The sequence below is a fragment of the Pogonomyrmex barbatus genome, unplaced genomic scaffold (genome assembly GCF_055798465.1).
Source record: "Pogonomyrmex barbatus isolate J1 unplaced genomic scaffold, ASM5579846v1 scaffold5, whole genome shotgun sequence".
NCBI lineage: Eukaryota > Metazoa > Arthropoda > Insecta > Hymenoptera > Formicidae > Pogonomyrmex > Pogonomyrmex barbatus.
Genome location: NW_028297149.1, coordinates 568411 through 590226, shown reverse-complemented (window position 1 = coordinate 590226; position 21816 = coordinate 568411). Strand labels below are relative to the sequence as shown.

The window sequence follows — 21816 nt, the reverse complement described above, 5'->3', positions numbered from 1 at the left end:
AACGCCTATTTTGCGGAGCAAGACGGACCAACTACTATTTGGAGGGGTTAAAAAGGTTAGAGTATCGATAGGAAAAATGTATCGACTTAAAAGGAGATTATGTTGAAAAATAAAACTGTATTTCACCGAAAAAATACTTGTTTCTATGTTAGGCTCAAAACTTTTCAGACTACCCTCGTACACGACCGCTCGCTTGTGTTTGTGTGCTATAGCGTGCTGTAAGCGGTCTCGAGTTGGCATCATTGAGTATTACTCGGGTAGTTCGTACTGAAGATGGCTCAAATGAGCCGAAACGTTTACTTGTTTATAAGTTTATAATTTTATATTGATAATTAAATCTCTTGCCACAAAATCTGCGACTGACTTTCAATTTGCCACGTTACTTTCTTACTTTGTTGATTATTTCATTTGAAGAATCCATTAGTTATTAGTATCTGCTAAGAATTAATCAGTATTCAATCATTATTTTTTAATAATCTTTTATAAAAAATATACACATTTTTTGTTCTTCTAGGTAATTTTTTCTTATTAATTTGCGCATCATCAATGTCTATCCATGCATTAGATGTTTCATCTCTACATATACTTGTATAATTACCATCTTCAATAGATAATCCATGATGAAAAATAGTATTCATTATCTTATAAAATTGTTCCCTTACTGATGTTGTAGTTTAGTACTGCACGCAAATTAAATTGATATATTTTTATTAATTTATTCATTTTGTTCTGAAAATAATTGTAAATAAATAAGTATTTCTCGTGTCAATGTTAATTCTTTTTTAAATATTGTATGTTTCCCTGTACAATTTTTACATAGATCACGAGAATAATACCACCCCGAAAAAGTAATATTTAATAAATCATTAAGATCACAACTGTTTTTCTTTAAATTAATAATGGGAATTGAAATAAGAATATTATCATTATTAATAACAATTGTATTATCACAAGTTTTGCATCGTATAGTGAAACATATTTGATGCTTAACTAGATTTTTTTATATAATCATATTTTTCACAGATAGCTATGAGAAATTCAGATGCATCTTGTTTTATATAACTGGAAAAATTACCTTCTAAATCTTATAGTATTGTAAATATATTCAAATCAGATATTTCGTTTTCTTATTGATTTATTAATATACCTAAAACATTTATCACACTCAAAAATTTGTTTTCTAATAACATTTAAATACAAAAGACATTGCAAAACTGCATTTGCGTAAAATGAAACTTTATCCTTATTTTGGAACCCATGTATTACCCAAATAGTATTTTTTTGAACCGTTTCATGATTCTTGAACAAAAGAAATAACTTTTGGTAATGTCCATAAAGTATCTTTTATTTTATATATAAGTATCTTATATTTTTGTTTTGAAATAGTAATCAATTTCGCTTCTGATTTATACATTTGTTTTAATCGATTATATTCAATAATTGCATCTTCACTAGCTTTTATAGATGAGGGATCGTAATTAATTAAATATAAACCTTCTCTAGATGTTACTCGTGATAAAGTAACATAAACTTGTCCTGCATTAAATACAGAATTACCAATGTCCATAATAGCATTTTGTAAACTTAATTCTTGGCTTTTATGATGAATAATGATTCCATAACTTAATGATAATGGAAATTGTTTTCTGATAACGTAAGCTCTATCAATCACTTGAAATTTAACGCTGACTCTTTCAATCAAGTATTCTGAACGTGTAGGTAATAAAAGTTTGATCTTTTCTACATATTCAGTATTTATATTTTGAACAATTGATATTACTTTCGCGTGTATCATTTACCAGTCCCAAATTAGCATTAATATTACTTATCATTACTTTTGCTCCAATCTTAATAATAATTTGTTTCAAAAATCCAGTTGTTCTAATATCATCTTCATCATTTTTCGATGATACTTTCTTTTTTATGTATGGAATACAATTTAATCTTCAGCAATTAATGATATTTCTTTTCAATTAATACGACTCAACATTGCAGTGTTTAAAATATCATACATATGACAAGTAGGAAGTAAACACACAGTGTCAACTGGTAAATTTATAATAAAATTACATATTTCATTCAATCTTGAATCAAAAGAAATATTATAAAGGATATTTTTCTATTTTGAAGAATCTCGTGATCTGAATTTGTCAATAAATCAATATGAATACGCGATAACAATTCACGATAAGCCGTATCTCCTTGCTGTCGCATCATATTCAAATAATGTAATCTTCAAATTAATGGTTCCAAAAGTGCCAATATATTTATCAACTTTTCTTTCAATAAATGAACAAAAACTTCGTGTACAGGAGGTAATTGAAGAAGATCTCCAAATAAAAGAATATGTTTTCGACCAAACCAATCATCATTACATTCAGTAGTGTCATATATTTCGGATAATCGAAGTGTCATATATTTCGGATTATATACATTAAAATTTAATTAGATATCATTGATATTTCATCTATTAAAAAGTATAACATTATTTAAATCCGCTCGTAGAACTTTCAATACATGATTAGATAATTGTTTATATTTAGGAGTATGACTATGTTCAACAGATAATTGGAATAATTTATAAATTGTCAAACTGTTTATATTAAATGCCGCAATACCCTATAGGTACTGCTACAACAGTTTCTTTATTAAGATTTTGTTTTATCTAACATTTAATAATCTTAATTAGAAAACTTTTTGCAGTACCACCTTCATCGCTAACATATAATCTGATTTATTAATAATACTGATTTATTAGTAATACTGATTTATTTAATTTAATAGTGCTAATAACTCTATCAAATACTCTCTTTTGATCCGTGTTTAATTTTATTATCATTTCAGAAACATTCTCTTCTTTAATTTTAGCTCCAAGATCTTTAAAGTTCTGCATGTGTTTTGCACACTCTATGTTTTACACATCTATTGCATTTTCTGGATCATCTTAAGATTCTGCATCTTGTTGTTTTTGCAATTCATTATCTAGATATTTCTGAATTAACTGTTTTGCAGTTTCAAATTCCCGATCACGAACCAGTAGTTCATTTTTAATTCTTCTAATTTTTCATGATATTGTAATGCTTCTACAAGATGTAATTTAATTCTGTGAAATGATTCTTTGTAAGTGCCACATCCATTTTTAAGATCATCTAGTTTCCGCCATAGTTGAAACATAAGTAATAGTGCAAAGAAATATTTTTCTGGCTGTGTATGAACGTCATATCTGTAATGATTAACTAAATGTTTTTGCTGTCGTTTAAAATAATAATTTCTTTCTATCTTATAGTATTCAATATCTTCATTTTGTGGTTTAATTTTTGTGATATCATTGCACAAATTCATAAAGAAATATATGTATCAATTCTTCTGGTCTATTTGGATAATGATCATCTATTACAGACGGACAAAATATATCCGTAGATTCATTGTTCAATTCATTTCAAGAATTTCAATATCCTTACAACTTTTCAATTTTTTGGATCGTATCTAATTAATATCTAACCTAATACTTTTTAATACTTGTATTTCGATCAGTTCCATATAAAGGAATACCTAACAATGTATCGGCAGCTTCAAGAGTTCCGCATTTGCTATTATTCGTAAATCGCATAGCAATATTCTAAAGATAACTTGCTAATGATTTATTTTTGTAGTTAAGAATAGGTTCAGACAACTTACATTTTTCTGTTTTCATATATTTAGTAATATATCAGGTTAGAAGAGACTTTTCACCAATAAATTGAATAATTGAATATGTTTCCTTCCCATGCAGTAAGAAGAACAGGATTGTAATCATTAATGTTAATTTCTTCATTCGTTTTGGGAATATCATATAGTCTACTTTTGCATTTTAATTGTTTTCTACCTGCTATGGAACTTACGACATCTCGTATTTGTAATGTTTCTGTCACAGAACGAAGAAATTCAAAACGACATTTACGAATAACTTTGCGTCCTACTTTCTTAGAACGGAGACAATAATTATTATGCACATGTCGTTGATATGTATTAACACGTTTGTATAATAATGGAGAAATATTTTCATTTGGTATTTTACAACTTATATATTGTAAAATAAATTTCGAAATGTCTTTATTAGAAGATTCCCCAAGAATCGGCACATTTTTTTATCTAAATATATGAAATATTGATATATGAAAATGTTATATTCCTCTTCCTTGATATTCTCGCCAGAAACAATGCGCAACTTCTCTGATCGGATGATTTTGAACAAATAAAATCAAGCATTACATGGAACTTATTATTCAGAAATCTTGATGTTGATACTGGATCTACAGCAACAAATGCATTAATAGATAATGATGTAAAAAAATTGCTCTCTTTATTTACTTCTCGAAGATACTCGCCTAAATCTTTCCACAACCATTTACTCGGATTTAGTTAAAAACCAAGCAGGACCATAATATTGTATCATGCAATTTAAATCACTTCTCGGTTTACACCAATATTATTCCATATTTCTCAAAGCAGAAAATATTATATTATACTCAAATTAGATTCCAAAAGTTCTTTTAACATTGTTTCTAAATATTCTCCAGCTGTATAACGAAGGCGTGAATTAATTATATTAATTTTATGATAAATTCCACAACTTAGTTGATGAATATTTGCATTATTTATTATAAATGAAATAAGTACTGTTAATTTAATCTATATTGAGAGCATTTTGATGTCAAACGACATTTAATAAATTCATGTTCATTAAGTTTAACCGATCTGATTTCATGTTGTCTAAAAGGATATAAATCTGGAAAATATAATAAATCTGAATATTTTTTACGATTATCTAAGGGTAATTCTTGAATTTTTAACATCTGATACAAAGCTGTTATGCTTTTATTAATTCTTTTTTCGTATAAAGGATATATAATATATTGCTCATAATATTCATTGATTTCATCAGTAATCTGTGTTAACATTGCTTTATGTTGATTCTTCGTTATAAATTCTATATTTTCTTTTTTTTGAATTTCAGATTTTGAATTATGTAATAATTCACTATCATTTCACTATCATCAATGCGATTACTGTATCAGTTTCTATTTCTTCTAAGTAAAATTCTGTCTTGTGGATTGTTTAATTTTTCCAATTGTAATTCGTTATGTACTTTTGGCAAAATGATATGAGAATATAACAAATTATTACTTTTTAATCATTTCAAAACGTCAAATACTTTCTCAGTATTCATCAATTCTTCCCAAATAATTTTTGATTTTGTGGGAATACTTCTAATTAAGACATATAATTCATGATTTATATTTAATGCATCAGTATTGGAACGCAATTTTTTTAACGTTTCTTGTGAAGAAAGTGGCAAATGAAATGTTCTTCCTTTTACTTTTTGTATCATTTGTTGTGAGGCAATTTCTTATTCATAACAGTTCCCATTTTAAGAACCGTTTAAAATACTTTAGCTCTCTGTATAAGAATTTTTTCGAATGTATTCAAAGAAGATATCACTTCAGGTACATTATCTGCCATAAGATTATTCATAATGCAATAAGCAGATAACAGACCTTGATGAAATTTTCGGTAACAATAATTACATATATACTGTGGATTAATACTTTTGTGTTTAATATATACCATTAAATCTCTCCATGCTGGAATATTTATTTTTGATTGAACTTTATTAACTTCAGAAATATTTGTTTTATAGCAAAGTCTCTCACATGATACGCAAACATATTGTGGCGTATTCATTGAGCGTTCAGTGAAAGCTTTAAATGAATTATGATAGAAATAATATCGTGTTCACTCAAAACATCAGAATTTTGATACTTATATATATTTGCTTTTTCCTGTACTGAACAATTTTATTCAATATATCTAAATCAGCACTAGTTAATGCCATATTAGTAATGCCGTACAAGTTCTAACATTTTTTGATAAAAATGTGTAAGTCTATATATTAAGCGTCTAATATATCTTACTTGTGAAAAATGCAGAGATAATAGTTGAATTGGCAGAAACATTGCTTTGCAATTAGTTATAATAAATCGCATAACATCTATACGGATGACCCAATCTTTTACCTGGAGACCCAATCTTTTACTTCTTTTATGGTAGATGTACAATTATGAATACATTGTATTAATTTTGATATATTTTTTAAAGTGCATATATTTATATTTTCAAGAACTTTTCGATATTTATCAATTAAAATCTCATCAATTTTACATGATATATCGCACGACTTTTTCGCTCGTGCTATTAACACATTTGCGACTTGACTTTTTGTACTCGTATTTATTATTAATGATTTCAGTAAAATTATTTTTTCATATGTAGATTCTATAAAATAATTTTCTGATAAAGCCGTATGTCTAGACATTCCACATAATGCATGTCATTTTTCTTCAATTGTAGAACATTCATTAACCAAAATTAAATATATCTCTGATTTTTTTTAAAGCATAGTTAATACCTTATACTACGAATATAATTATTTCTGATTATTTCTTACATGCTCCAACGTACGATTTTCTCAGCTTGTAAACGTTTTTTAATATCTTCTTTAATATTAAGTTTATTTGCAATATTTTTATAAATATTTCTAAATTACCAGAAATTTTTATAAAATTTTTTTATCTAAATTTTTCATATCGTTTAATAATTTTTTACATCAAATTTTTTTAATAGCAATTACAGATTTAGCAGTTCTTTTTAGATAGTATCGCTTATTATAGAGCCATTTTTATTCTATCTAAAACTTTTTGTCTATATTGTTCGGATTGTTTATTTATAACATAACGCATGCATTTTTGTTCACATATTTTTATACGATTGTTTGCATATCGTTGTCGATCTTTAAAATGATTATGTTCAACATTTTCTTGATATCGATATCGTTTTTTAGCACGATTAACTTCCAAATTTTCTTCGTATCGGTACCGCTTTTTTAGCACGATTATCTATTAGATTTTCATTGACGCCGCTTTTTAGCACGACTACTCTCTAAACATTCTTTATTTTTGGTAATATATTTTTTTTCACTTTGACGTATTAAGCGCATATAAGCTGCTCTAGCTTCTCTATTTTTAATTACTAACTGCTAATGGCAACATTTTTATTACAACACTATGTGAATCTTGAGGAAAATGTTCAATTAGTTTCTAAAATTTTTATCAAATGTCTTTTTTATCAAATTTTTATCAAATCTAAAAAATTTATCAAATGGACATTTATTACACGCATTAAACTATGATTATATTTTACCTTTTTTGGTTTAAATAACTGCAATGAAACTACAAAAGCTATTGCGAAAATCCGCAATCATTGCTATTTGATTGACGTTGTACAACAGGAAACTTAACTGCACTATTTTTTTCAAAGTTATATATTGGAAATAATCTTTTTAAAAATTTTTCATGATGTATAATATATGTAATTTTGTATCATTTAATGAATCATATATAAAAATATTTTTAGTATAGTAACTACATATCCAATGTCCATCATATGGATCAGATGAATTGTGTAATATTTATATATGTTTTTTATTTTATTTGTCGGTAAAGCTTGTATTGTTTCGAGACATTGTATTCATGTTTCAACAGATGTATATTCAGAATAATTTCGTAATAGATGATGGAAATGTTCCACATGTATGTTTATCAACCATTCATCATTAATAATTATATTTTTATTTATAGGCATTAAAATCATAAGTTTCTTTTTGTGAATAGACATGTTTTCTCTCTTTAATCTAAATTAATTGTACTATGTATAATCAGCGATTATAGCAGCTTATATAGCGCTAAGCAGAAAATTAAAGCAGCCGTTATACATAGGTGTTATTTAGATAGTAATATTAAGTGACCATGTATCGCAAATACAATACTTGAAATTATAAAATTTGTCCAATAAATCGCTTCAAAAGTTAATAACAGAACATATATATATATATATATCTATATATATATATATATGTTCTGTTATTAACTTTTGAAGCGATTCATTAGACAAATATATATATATATATATATATATATATATATATATGTATACACATATGTATATATATATATATACATATACATATATATATATATATATATATATATATATATATATCCATCTTTCATGAAAGATGTTATTGAGGTATTCCGTCACAATGAGAATAGGGTGGCGCATCATCTTGCTGCTATCACATTTTTTGTCGAATAGGAAGATCAACCTCTTCTAAAAGCTCAGGCAATTTATTCTGCAAGAAAGAAAGGTAAGTTTCCCCATTTAAACGATTATCAAAAAAGTATGGACCAATCAAATATCTATTTACAATTCCGCACCAAATGTTTAAACTCCAACGATGTTGATTATCAACACGTTGAGTCCAGTGAGTACGTGGACCAATAATGACAGTTATGCCTGTTGAGTTGTCCATTGTTATGAAATGAGGCTTCACTGAAGAGAACATACTGGAAAAAAGTTGTCTTTGTAAAATCTTCCACACAGTGACATAAGGAATTCCTAAATTACGTTGCAGTTCTCTAGTCGAAATATGAGGATTTAAGTTTATCATTGCTAGCACTGCTAATACACGCTTATTAACATCAGCTTCAGCATTTATTTGCTTGCGGTTTCTTTTACAGATTCTTCTACTCTCTTGTAATAAAATTTTTCTTATCTGCATTGCATTTGGATGTCGTCTAAACGGATATCTATTACGATACAATCTTTCTGCTCTATAATAATTTCGTCCAGCTTCACTAAGCACAAGAATAATATCAACGATTTCATTTCGGGAACTCGGGTAAACGGTCATTTTGAAAAAAAGTTTGAAAAAGCCCACTAATATAAAAAAATTGAAAGAAAAAGTTATATAAAAAAAAAAGGAAAATTGAATCATTCAATTGGGAAGGATTGGACTCAATTCCGTGCGCGTGAGCATATGTCAGGCAGTGTGGATAGATCGCGGAGACGCGCGCGTATAAGAATCTCATTTACACGCGCATGTGGATAACGTCGGCGGTATTGTAACTTTCAAGCTCCATAATTCGGAAAGTACTCAATGAAACGTAACTTTATTACAGTGTTTTGGAAAGCTCTCGAGATAAGCTACAAGAATATATAATAAAAAATAGGGCCTTCTATTTAAAAAAACATTAATGACCTTGACTTGATTTTGACAAGGTCACTCAAGATCAAGTCCACATTTCCATCATGTATCCCCTTTCAAGTCATGCAACTTTCGTTCGAAAAATTTTTCAATAAAATCATCGATTCGCGAGATAATCGACCATATCGTTTAATCACTTAAAATAAAACTCTCTGTATATATATATATATATATATATATATATATATATATATATATATATATATACACACACTTACAACAGATTTTTCCAAATGATGTAAAACACAATGCTGTTGCTGTTTATAGACAATCAGTGTGCAGTAAATTTTAAAAAACTACAATAAGCGAAATATATTATTAAATAATTATAAAATTGAGTTAAACAATGCAAATTTATTATTTTTTAAAAGAAATTAAAGCTACTTGTCACTTGAATTAGAAGACTTTTCAATGGAAATAAAAAAATACGTATCACTTTGATTTTACATAATAAGCGAAATATATTATTAAATATAATAGAAAAGAAGATTGTTATATACACATATGTATTAAGATAAAATGAAAGCTATTATCACTTGAGTTGGGAATATATTATTTGAATTGAATTAGACAATGCAAATGTATATTATTATTTTTTAAAGAGAATTAAAGTATCTACTATCACATGAGTTAGAAGATTCTTTAATTGAAATAAAAAGATACGTAACACTTATGTAATATTAAATTATTTCTTTATAGCGTTATTTTAAAATATCAAGTCATCGAATTAAGTGCTTATTCTAGATTTGAGAAATTATATGCTGACCGTCAAGAATAAAGTTATGTTAAAAACTAGGTACTCTGGCATATGTAACATTAAATTATTCCTTTTTTAAGTTTATTTTAAGATATCTAATCGTCGAGTCAAGTACGTCTTCCGTTTAGCAGAAATTCGAACTTATATGCCAGTTAATCTGTTATCAGCTAGAATAAACTCTTAAAATTTCTGCCAAGCAGAACGAGCACCTGATTTGGCGACTTGATATCTTAAAATAACATTAAAAGGAATAATTTAATACCACATATGCCGGAGCATCTTATTTTTTAAGTTATAAGTTTATTCTTGCTGGTTAACAGATCGACCTGCATTTAAGTTCGAATTTCTGACAAACAGAATAAGCACCTAGTTCGACGATTTAAAATAAACTAAATTTAAAAAAACTAAAATAAACTAATAAAGTTCATAAATAAAAAGGAATAATTTAAAATCATATATGCCGGAGCACCTAATTCTTCAACAAAAATTTACTTTTGCATTACATGTGCACTTGGCAACTTTTTTTATTTAAAAAAAAATCATTTTGATATGATATACTACTTACGCAGATAAGATTTACTGCTTAACTTGACTTATATTTATATTTGTTTAATTGCTTGTAAAAAACCTGTAAGAGTAAAAAATAATGAATTAATTGATTTGAACTAGAATGTACTTTATAAATTTATATCTTCAAACTCAAATAATTTAATTTAATAAATTAAAACTCAAATTATATCTCTAACTACGTGTCGTTATAAAAAAATATTTATACAAAAACATATACATATATATATATATATATGTATGTACATATATATATGTTTTATATATATATATACGTTAGTTAGAGATATAATTTGAGTTTTAATTTATTAAATTAAATTATTTGAGTTTAAAGATATAAATTTATGTATATATATATATATATATATATATATATATATATATATATATATTACATTATATATTATATATATAAGCCGAGATATGTTAAGAAATAATATGACTACTTACTTGAAAATGAGGTAGGTAGCTTACTCAGCGAGAATCTTCACGCCTAATATAAAGTATATTAAATTTAGTAATTTTATATAATCATAATATCAATTGAATACATTAACAGAAACATTCAAAGTATAAATAATCATAATAAGTGTTCATAAAAAGTGTTTAGAAAATGTATATATGTTAATATGTGTGTGTGTGTGTGTGTGTGTGTGTGTGTGTGTGTGTGTGTGTGTGTGTGTGTGTGTGTGTGTGTGTGTGTGTGTGTGTGTGTACTTTCATGCGGATGTAAGAATAAACACAAGTATATATATACTTATGTTTATTCTTATGTCTGCGTGAAAGACGATATCATTATTTATCCGAATATTTTTCGTAATACATGTTACCGTAAAGAGTTATTTGTTGTATTAATGAGACGTGAACGTGAGTGACTCATATCGAGCGATTTGTGGTCGATCTACGTATGCATGTTGTGTATGACACCATGTGTGCTAGGGACTTTTGTCCTGTGTGTCTGTTCTTGCCGATTGGCTCACTCTGTTCGCAATCACGTCCAGCATATATACTATATGTAACGTGTATCTGGATTATCTGAATATAAATTGTTTAATTGTGATTGTCGTGCATTATTGTGTTCCGTTTAACTCCATAGCACACCTACTCACATTATTATTACAGGAAGATTTTCTAATAGATATCAATATTGATTTCGAAATATTACGGAGCTATTAAAGACCACTGAATAATGTAATTTTTATTATATTTTGAACAAAATATACTTTATTTCTTTTTAGTTTTCTATACCTATGATACATAAAATAAGTATTTTTTTTTATGATTCTTATAAACAAATTTATTACAATTTTAATATCTTGTATTGTATTTCGTATCATTACCAACGCAAATAGAACATTAAAGACATTTTAGCGAAGGTCTTTTGAACGTCATTTTTATGTAAAATTATAATTATTAATTATAAGTTCGTGCTAATTTTGATATCTAACGTATAAATATTATTTTTCATTTTTTGTAAGATTTTCTTTTTATTTTATTGGATTGGACAAGAAGGCGCCATTTTTTGATATTACATTTTTGTAATAATTAAAAATTTATTTATTTTCTGATATAAAATTTTTTTTTAAAGACAAATTTTTTAAAGATAAATTTCTTGCATACAGTTTCACTGTATGATTTATTTAATGAGATTAAAAGTTAGTTTATTTTACTATAGTATAGTTATTTTAAAAGATTAAAAGTTGGCGCCAATTTTAGTTTAAATATCACATCTTTTGAACAAAAAAAAATAAAATAGATTTCTTGTATGATTTAAATGTTAATTTTGACATATTGAATTGTATTTCATATCATTATCAATGCAAATATAACATTGTAGTCATTTTCGCGTCTTTTAAACGTAGTCATTTTTATAATAGAAAATTATAATTATTGACTATAAATTCGTGCTAATTTTGATAGCTAACGTGTAAGTACAATATTATTATCTTTCACCTTTGTAGAAGTGTCACTATAGTATAGTAATTTTACATATTAGATTAAAAGTTGACACCAATTTTAGTTTAAATATCACATCTTTTGAACCAAAATAAAATAGATTTCTTGTATGATTTAAATGTTGTAAGATTTTTTTATTTAATCTTATTAAATACTCTTATACTCTTGTACTCTTCCATAAAAATGTTTTTAATGCAAAAAAAAAGAACAATCTTGGATAATAAAATAGTGCAACATTAGTAATACTGACAGTACAAAAATGACAGTGACAACAGAAACTATAGTGATATATTTGTTTATTTAAAAAATGGCCGACAGCAAACAGCAACCAGAGGTAAGATAATATTTTTTAATATTATTTATATATATTTATTATCTATATTTAATAAATATTATTCAAATTTACAGATGGAAATAGATTTCGGCATCGAATTTGAAAATTCGTTGATTGCTACAGCGGAGGCAGCAGATTATAATTTTGCCGTCGCTTCTGCTACCGCCGTCGCCACTCTCTCTGCTCCTGCCGCAGCTTCCGTCGTCGCCATTGCTCGTGCCGTCGCTCCCGTCGGAACTTCAGGTAATGCTCTCTCACTCTCTCTCGATTTTACTTTCCCTCTTCTCTCGCTTTTTCTCGTTCTCTCGCTCTTACTCCCCCTCTCTCTCTTCTCCCCTCCCTCCCTCTCCTCCCTCTGTCTAGTATAATAAATATATTGTTTTATAAGATACTATAATTAAATACTTTATTTTATGTTGTAGAAAGAAGACCTAGGGGAAGACGAGCGTTCAAAGGCAGCAGAAAAGCTTTATGAGATTCCTATTCTAACTCTCTACTGCTCCTATTTATTGGGGCAGAGGAAGAAGAGGAAGAAGAGGAGGAAGAGGAGGAAGAGGAGCAACTTAAAATTCTTATTTAAATTTATGTTTAATGTAATTTATTGTAATATGTTGTTAAATGTAATATGTTGTATGTTTTATGTTTATTTATGTTTATATTTATTAATGTATATGTTTATTCAGCTTTAAGATGTAATAAAAAAAAATTGATTCTAATTCTATTTCTATTTCTATTTCTATTTCTTATTCTATTTCTTCAATGTATTATATATTACAATATTACTTACTATTACATGTGACACACGTTATATCTTTTTTTTATTAGTCAATACATACAACTTCACACATCTGAAGGACATCTGTCAAAGACATATTAAATAAAAAAAATGCGCTGCAAGAACTGTCATACAGAAACATTCTCTTGCGATAGAAAAAGAAGAATCACGGTCAACGATGACCAGGATGTTTCTTAAATTTACCAATTTGAACTTTGCATCGCGATATCTCAGTTTGTAGAACACGAAAAAAAAAATAAAAACACTTTTCTTATATAATTTGATACTCAGCTATCGATTAAGCGTAGTTAAAATTTAATCGATACAGTCATTGCTGAGATATAAAAATGTAGACTGAATTCATCCCGGGGTCTCGCGTAAATAGAGCCATAGGACTCGCTGCCGTTCTACGCGAACTTTGCTGCGTGTGAACTTGACATCGAGACACCACCCGTGTCTCTTGATTGACCATTCAAATGTTGCTTTATCTAAAAAAATTATATTAATGAAAAAGCTATATTAAACAGAAAGTTGAGCTCATTGCTAATTTTTCATCAAGGGAATTTTAGACTGATAAGCAGATTCCGACGAAAACTTCCGAAAACTTTCACACATATGCATATCTAAACGTACATAGATACATTTATGTATATATACATACACTTATATATACATCTCTGTACACATGATATACAAGTAGTAAGTGGGGCACTATGGCGAGTCAAAACAAACCCTCATCACCTTCCCACTGGCGCCAGGGGCGTGGCCCCCGACAGTCAAAAACTGGCAGTCACGTGGAAAGGGAGCGTTCTGATTGGTCGGTAGGGATGGGAGGTGATAATTAGGTAATTAGTGGGAGCGTTCTGATTGGCTGGCTTCGTAGCTGCCCGGCGCGTGATTGGCTCTAACCATAGTGCCCCATGTGTGCGATTGATTGTCGAAATGCTAGACAAAAAAGTAAGGAAAGAGGAGAAAGTGTCTGGGACCGTTCGGAGTCCGAAAACAAAATGGCGTTTGCGAAAAGAAATATAGCGGGTCTGTAAAAGGAATATACTTGTTGAGAATGGAATGCGATTTTTTGTGACACGCGGGATGAAACGATGATAAGAAAACTAATTTTTTGTGGGATTTTATTGGCTGTATATGGGATATGAAGAATCACGTTTTTCTTAGGGTGAAAGATTTCTCGGCGCCTCATAGTCGGTGAATTTAGATAAATTTTTCGTTTGACATTTTTTTATATGAAGGAAATGCAAGTTACAAGTGGATATAGGTTTTGAAGACGTGGGGTTTGTCAGAGTGTAATAATCGTTAGAATTATTCAACGTGTCGTACGGTATTTGGGGGGTGGAAAACAGGAACGGATAGGTTCACACTAGAGGTTTCTGACGACGACGACGAACTTGGAGTTATACTTGGAGGATTTTATCCTATCCACAAACACGTGAGCTGAAAAAATTTTCTTTCGACGTGACGATAACTATGCAAGCATACTGAAGAGAGAGAGAGAGAGAGAGAGAGAGAGAGAGAGATATGTGTGGGTCAGGAAAGCATAGAGGTAGTAGAAGACAATAGGAAAACACGCTAGCGCAGACCCGCGTAAATGACTTTAAAAAAAGAGGAGTTGTGAAAAATTTAGGATAAAGGGAGAGATAAAGAAATGACGTAAATTTAAATATATCAATTTGAATATATAATAATATTTGTATGTTATCAAGTATAAGTTGAATTTATTTTTTGCATATATATGAATATGTTTGTTACAGAGTTATTCTTCTTGTTACAAAATTAAATACACGGTTATTATATAAAAATTATAACTCACGATTCAATAAAATTATAGTAGTAATTTCTTTAAATTTCAATGTAATTAATTCTAAAAATACAATATCAAAATATGTATCCAAAAATGGTAAATTATTTATTTGCGTTCTCACAGCAAGTTTGATATCCTTTTGATTGCGGACAGCGAGCTTGATGATATTGGCATCGATGTAATTGTTAGGTAGACATAGTTCTATCTCCCTGATCAAATAACACATGCGCACTCGTTAACAGTATCGACGACGGATGCTAGCTGGTTTATACGAGCATCGACACATTTGACGATATTCTCCATGCCTTGAAAAGTAGCTTGTTGCATTACAACTGCGACGGAATAAATTTTCCTTTTTTTCGACGGAGGTTGCTCCTCCGTTTTCGAGTCTGCTTGTGTATTTCCAGTACTGTTTTCTTTAAGAAAATTTTCATTTTCCTTATACGTCACCAATACAGCTTTCGCTCCGTAGGCAGAGATAAAGTTGATGAATATGTTTGCAAACGCGATGGGATTTACTTTGCTTTTGCTGCTTCCGTTAAAGTATGCGCTCATGTACCGAATACTGTCTTGAAATTACTGCCACGTGTCCGGATCAAAGCTGATTCCTTCTGCAGAATTACCACTCAATTTAACGACAGACTCGAAAATCTTTTCCTTAGATAATTGTAATCCCACGTGTAATTTCTTCATATGAGAGGTATTGAGAGGGTACGTCGTAGAAAGCAGCAAATTTTGTCCCACATTTTGCACAGAGTTCTTGAATATTTTGCGAATATTTTCTAATTTAGCGGGATTCGCAGCTTCTTGTCCGGTCATATTACTCGATGAGAGAATTTTGAACAAAATGTCTACTTTTAACAAACGAAAACTCGGAGGGATATTTTCGAAGTAGACGTTCCGAATGTCGATATTCGAGTGAAGCAGTGTAGCGCTACAATATTACCTACTTATTTCGCATCTTCCCCTCCCTTTGAAATAAACAAAAAAAGTACGTTTTATAAATAATATACAGTTAAACTGTAGATTCTAGAAGAAATGCTTTCGTTTCTTTTCGTTTTGTCTCTGCTTTTTTTCAAGGAAAAACTTTTCTCGAATAACAGAATTATTACAGATTCGATCATGTTCGAACACGCGTGAGTCTTGGATGTTAGATGAGAAAAATTTTAAATAAATAAATTATTGAACATTCGAGTAAACTATAATTTTATGTTGCTCTTTTTCAACAAGGAAAGAATTTTCTCGAATAAAGCGAATATTACAGATTCGATCACGTTCGAACGTGTCAGAGTATTAGATGAGAAAATTTAAAAAAAATCATCGTAAAATTATGAAGAAACTATTTCAAGAAGAAGAAGAAAGTATCGAAATATACAATAGAAGTACGAGTAAGAAATATTTTATAAATGTTTAAAATTTGTTAATGTTTAATTTGTTAAATGTTTAAAAATTTGAAGAAGCAAGAACTTTCCCCAAATTTAAATAACTATTTATTTGGACGTGTTATATATCTGGCACCGTTTATACGCCGTTAGTAAACAAAAAAAAAGTGAAATCAAAAAAGGATCAAGCTACAAATAATATAAATTTTTCAAGAAAAAATGATTTATTACTTGGGCTGAAATAGCATTCTTATTCTCACGCTCTCGAAACTACAAGATAATTCTATAATTTTTTATAAATCTCTTTTGGAAAAGATTTTCCCTACAAATAGTGCGTCTTGCGCTATTGGAAATCTATTCCCGAGTTGAACTCTGCTGTGTTTCACCTTGAGTTTGTCATGCAGAATTTAAAAGTTTGTGTTCGCGATATTTTGTGCGAAAAATGGCTAGTGTAATTATTAGAAAAATCATAAAGCTAGCATCGAGGTTGGATCCGCATAAACGAGGACAAATTTTTGTCTAAAATATCCAACATTTCGCTCGATGATAATTATCTAGTTTTTACGCATTTTTCGTGCGAATGTTCAGATATAATATTAGGGGTGCTGTATCAATTGGGATACTTCGCTGGCGACGAGCGTTTACTCCGGATTGCCGGAGAAATAATTGAAACGCGACGTGCGGTTGGACATGAGGAGGAGGATGTGGGTAGACACATCCAAAATCTCCTCTCTCATCTCCATAATGATAAGTGGCTCTCTATTATTTCCATAAAAGTAACTCCTATATCGAACTCGTGGTTTAGCTAATTTTTAATAATAAATTGTAGCAAGAAATGCGCGTCAGCCAGAAGCAGGATCAGCACGTAAGTAATTTCGCTAAAAACTAGCTAAGAAGAATGTTAAAATGTAATTTTTACAATTTTCTAAGATTAAAATATTAAATGCTTTTAGGAAGGGCTCGTATTTTACCTACACAGGAATTGAAGGAGGAAGAGGAGGAAGAGGAGGAAGAGACGCCTTCGGAAATTATCCAATTATCATCTAGGTTTACTGATAGGTTTTTTTTAATAAATAATCTTTAAAACAAATGGTAAAAGCTAGAAAATCTTAATACAACTCTGTTTTTAGACGGTAGTAAGTACTCCCGATCAGCGTGTGTTTTCACCTGGTAAGTTGATAGAGAAAAAATATTAATTAAAGTACATAATATCTTTATTAATCAAAGGACATAATATTAATATCAAAAATAAAAATTTACGATATATTTTTTCTTAGAATACGATCATATGTACTCCCCCATAATCCCAGAGGAAAGAATTTGGAGTGAGGAAGAAGGGGAAGAAGAAGAAGTGCAGGAAGAAGAAGAAGAACATGAAGAAGAAGAGGAAAAGGAGAGGAAGGAAGAGGAGGAAGAGGAGGGAGAGGAAGAGGAGATGGAGGAACGCGAGGAAGAACCCAAAGAAGGCGAAGAGGAAATTAGAGAAACACCGACTGGTATATAATCTTTATCTTAATTTCTCGATTTATGTTCGTATTTAATTTTAAATTATCGAATTTTTTAATAGGAATTTCTCCCAGTCCTATTCTCTACGCGAGAAGGAGCTGGCGATAAAAGGCGTTACCTCAGAAAAATATGTATGTTTATCAAATTAAATACGAACATAATATTCTAAGCAATCTCAAAGTATTTTCTATAAAATTCTAATTTTTGCAACTTTTGTACAGAAGCGAACATCGAAGAGCCGCAGCGTGGAGGAGGACTTGCTGCTCAGGAAAATTTAGAAGAGGGGGAGGTGGAGAAGGAGCAGGAAACAACAGACAAAGAAAGGGAAGAGGAGGAGGAGGAGGTGGCGGAGGAAGAAGGAGGACAAGTGGAAGAGGAGGAGGAAAGAGAACAAGTACGTGGCGGCGAGGTTAGAAATTTTAACAATTTAATATTGATCGGGGAAAATTCGCGCCGGTTTAAAAATTTTGCAATATCAGGAAGAGAGGCGATATTCCGTTTGCGTCCGCTACCCGAAGGAGTCGATGTTTATAACTGGCTTGAAAACGCATTCGCCGAAATTTACGCCTACGCGTTACATACCTCCAAAGCGCATGATTACGTGGAATTTTCATTCGATTCGGAGGACTTAACGCACGGTCCGGCGGGATTATCGTTTCGACCGGCACGCGACTTAACTCGCGAGGACATTTGGCGTCTCGTGAGTTCGGTAGCGCAAAGCTCCGGAGGTTACGATATCGCGCAGAATTTTAACGTATACGTTTTGAATGTCGCGGCGCCCAGAGGTCGCGGACGCGTTTCGTATAAACTCACACGGGTTGCCATTCGGCTCTGCGAAGGATGCAGGCGGGTTGTAAAAACGACAAAAAAACACGAATGCGGCGTTTCTTTTTGTAAAATTTGCAGTTTGCAAAAACCGGTAAACCTTCTTCTCTTCATCTTTGCTACATGCAACCTCTCTCTCGCGAAGACAAATCCTCCGTTGTTGAGTCCGGCGGAGATTCTTCTGTAATCGCGAGAGAGTGCGAGCAAAATAACTCGGGTGAGCGAGAATGCAAAAAGGGGCGAGCGGCATTCGTGTTTTATGATTTTGAGACACGTCAAGATCAATCGCTTGAGGGAACCGATATAAAAATTCACGTCCCGACTCTGTGCGTCGCGCAACAGATTTGCGATTCGTGCGCGGAGATAAATGATTTATCGATGCGATGCGAGTGATGCGGAGTACGTGAATTTGTTTTTCGGCAGGATCCGGTAAAACAATTTATCAAATTCGCAACACGTCCTACAAAACATTTTACACGTATTATTTGTATAGCTCATAACGCGAAATCGTTCGACGCACAGTTTATCCTTCGGCACATTATAGAAAATTATTCCGGATTAGAACCTCGTATAATTTTGAACGGTACAAAAATTATGGTCTTAACAGTAAATCGCATGAAATTTATCGACAATATTAACTATATGCCTATACGCTTGTCGGAATTACCGAAAGCCTTCAGGTTACCGGATAATTGTGATAAAGGTGTCTTTCCGCACTTATTTAATACTGCCGATAATCAAACATGTCGATCCACTACCTGATGTGCGTTATTACGCGCCTGAAACAATGCGAACAGAGGAACGCAAGCGTTTTCTCGCGTGGCACGCAGAAATGTCGGGAAAAAATGTAGTATTTGATTTCCAACGCGAAATACTCGAGTATTATCGCACCGATGTTGATATCCTTCGCTGAGCATGCATGGCCTTCAGAAAAATATTTCTTACAGCGGGGAAACGTGTGTCCATTCGAGGAATGTACAACTATCGCTTCAACGTGCATGAGAGTTTTTCGGAAAAACTTTTTGCGCGAAGGAGAATCATTCCTTCGGGTGGATACAGATTTAAAGATAACCAGTCGCGCAAAGCCGTGCAATGGTTAATTTTGAAGGAAGTGAGCTCGGTCATCGGATAATTCACGCGAGACGCGGACGCGAGTATCATTTAGCGGAAGGCATGCTCGTTGACGGATATTACGGATGCGAGAATGGGGGTGAGACGCGGCGTCATGTCTTGCAATTTCGGTTGCTTTCTTCACGGATGTTCGTCTTGCTACCCATTATACCGTGATAAAACGCTCGAAAATTTTAACGATACGTTTGACGCGCGTTACGAACGAACGGTTGCAGCGTCTTGGCGATTACGTTGTCAAGGATATATCCTAACGGAAAAATGGGAGTGCGTTTTCGAGGAAGAAATGCGCGGGAATCGAGAGATGCGAGAATTTCTTGAAAATCACCCCATAGTGCAAATCCCACCTCTCGATCCCCGCAATGCATTTTTCGGCGGATGCACCGGCAATATCGCGACACGATACGAGGTTACGGGCACCGAGAAGATATGGTACGTAGACGTATGTTCTCTGTACCCGTACATATTTAAGACCGGAGTTTTCCCAATTGATCATCCGGATATTTATGGGCGAGAAATGCGCCGGTTTAATTGGAATCGCGCCAAATTTTAATTTTACTCCGGTCGAGAGTCTCGTACGTTGCCGAGTACTCCCCCCGCGTGATCTCTTCCACCCGGTACTACCGTATCGCGTACGCGGCAAAATATTTGCTCTTTGCCGTACATGTTGTGAATCATTTTCTCGCGAGGCGTGCACTCACGACGATCCTGCGGAGCGTGAGTTCGAGGGCACGTGGGTGTCCTTACGCAAAGCAGTCGAAAAAGGATATCTCGTGACGCGGGTAGACGAAATTTGGCAGTACAAATCCACGCGATATAACCCCGAAACGCGTTAGGGAGGGTTGTTTACTAAATATATCAACACTTTTTTGCAACTGAAACAAGAGGCGAGAGGGTGGCTGAGCGAATGCAATGACGACGACGTTGCTAAAGAACGCTACCTGCGAGAGTATGAAGCAACCGAGGGTATCATTCTCGATAAAAACAACATCGCACGTAATCCCGGCTTACACTCCGTCGCCAAACTCTGTCTTAATTGTTGTTTTATGTGTGCATCCATCGAGAGAATAGGACCATTATCTCTCTGGAGTACTGGTCGTGGGGATTCGAAAGAATACATGTATATATGTATATTGTAATATATATATATATATATATATATATATATATATATATGTGTATTATTGTATTGTTGACGTGTTATTCTAAACACGTTATTTGCGATAAATATCATCACATGCCTCGGTAGTCGAAAGGATAAGATGCCTGCCCGGTAAGCAGGAGATCCAGGTTCGATTCCTGGCTGAGGTGGTATTTTTTCGCAAAATAATTACGAGTTTTCACGACTGGTTCGTGGTCGGGCCCCGCCGTGACGCACACCCTCCCTTCTTATTTTCTCGTGTAGGGAAAATTCGGCCAGCGGAATAACCTGCTGAATACGGAAATAATAAGATCCTCTCAGCGTTTCGTCGAGAAATTGCTGTCGAGTCCTGAACACGAGATAGTCGGAGTATTGCCCGTCAACGAGGATGCGATATACGTTTCATAGCAGTTAAAGAGCGAAGCGGTGGTACCTTCGCCGATAACTAACGTGGTGATAGCGACATACACGATGGCACAGGCGCGAT

At 31.6% G+C, this 21816-nt stretch overlaps 1 protein-coding gene and 2 pseudogenes across 11 annotated transcripts in view; 1 reads left to right on the top strand and 2 right to left on the bottom strand.

The window, feature by feature from the left end:
- LOC105422411 (lachesin) overlaps positions 1-21816 on the top strand; it is a 707047-nt gene that overhangs the window by 350805 nt on the left and 334426 nt on the right. For 6 of the 11 annotated variants that reach the window (XM_089081986.1, XM_089081985.1, XM_089081995.1 and 3 more), the window contains exons 2-3: positions 18007-18225; positions 18457-18644. The exons of 4 other annotated variants lie outside the window; for them this stretch is intronic. In XM_089081986.1, the coding sequence (XP_088938112.1) occupies positions 18007-18225; positions 18457-18644 (407 nt within the window). Of the gene's footprint in view, positions 1-13240; positions 17900-18006; positions 18226-18456; positions 18645-21816 lie in introns of those variants that run through there. One more of the 11 variants, XM_089081987.1, reaches the window with a different exon arrangement.
- LOC148935221 (uncharacterized) lies at positions 541-4124 on the bottom strand (annotated as a pseudogene).
- LOC148935220 (uncharacterized) lies at positions 541-8545 on the bottom strand (annotated as a pseudogene).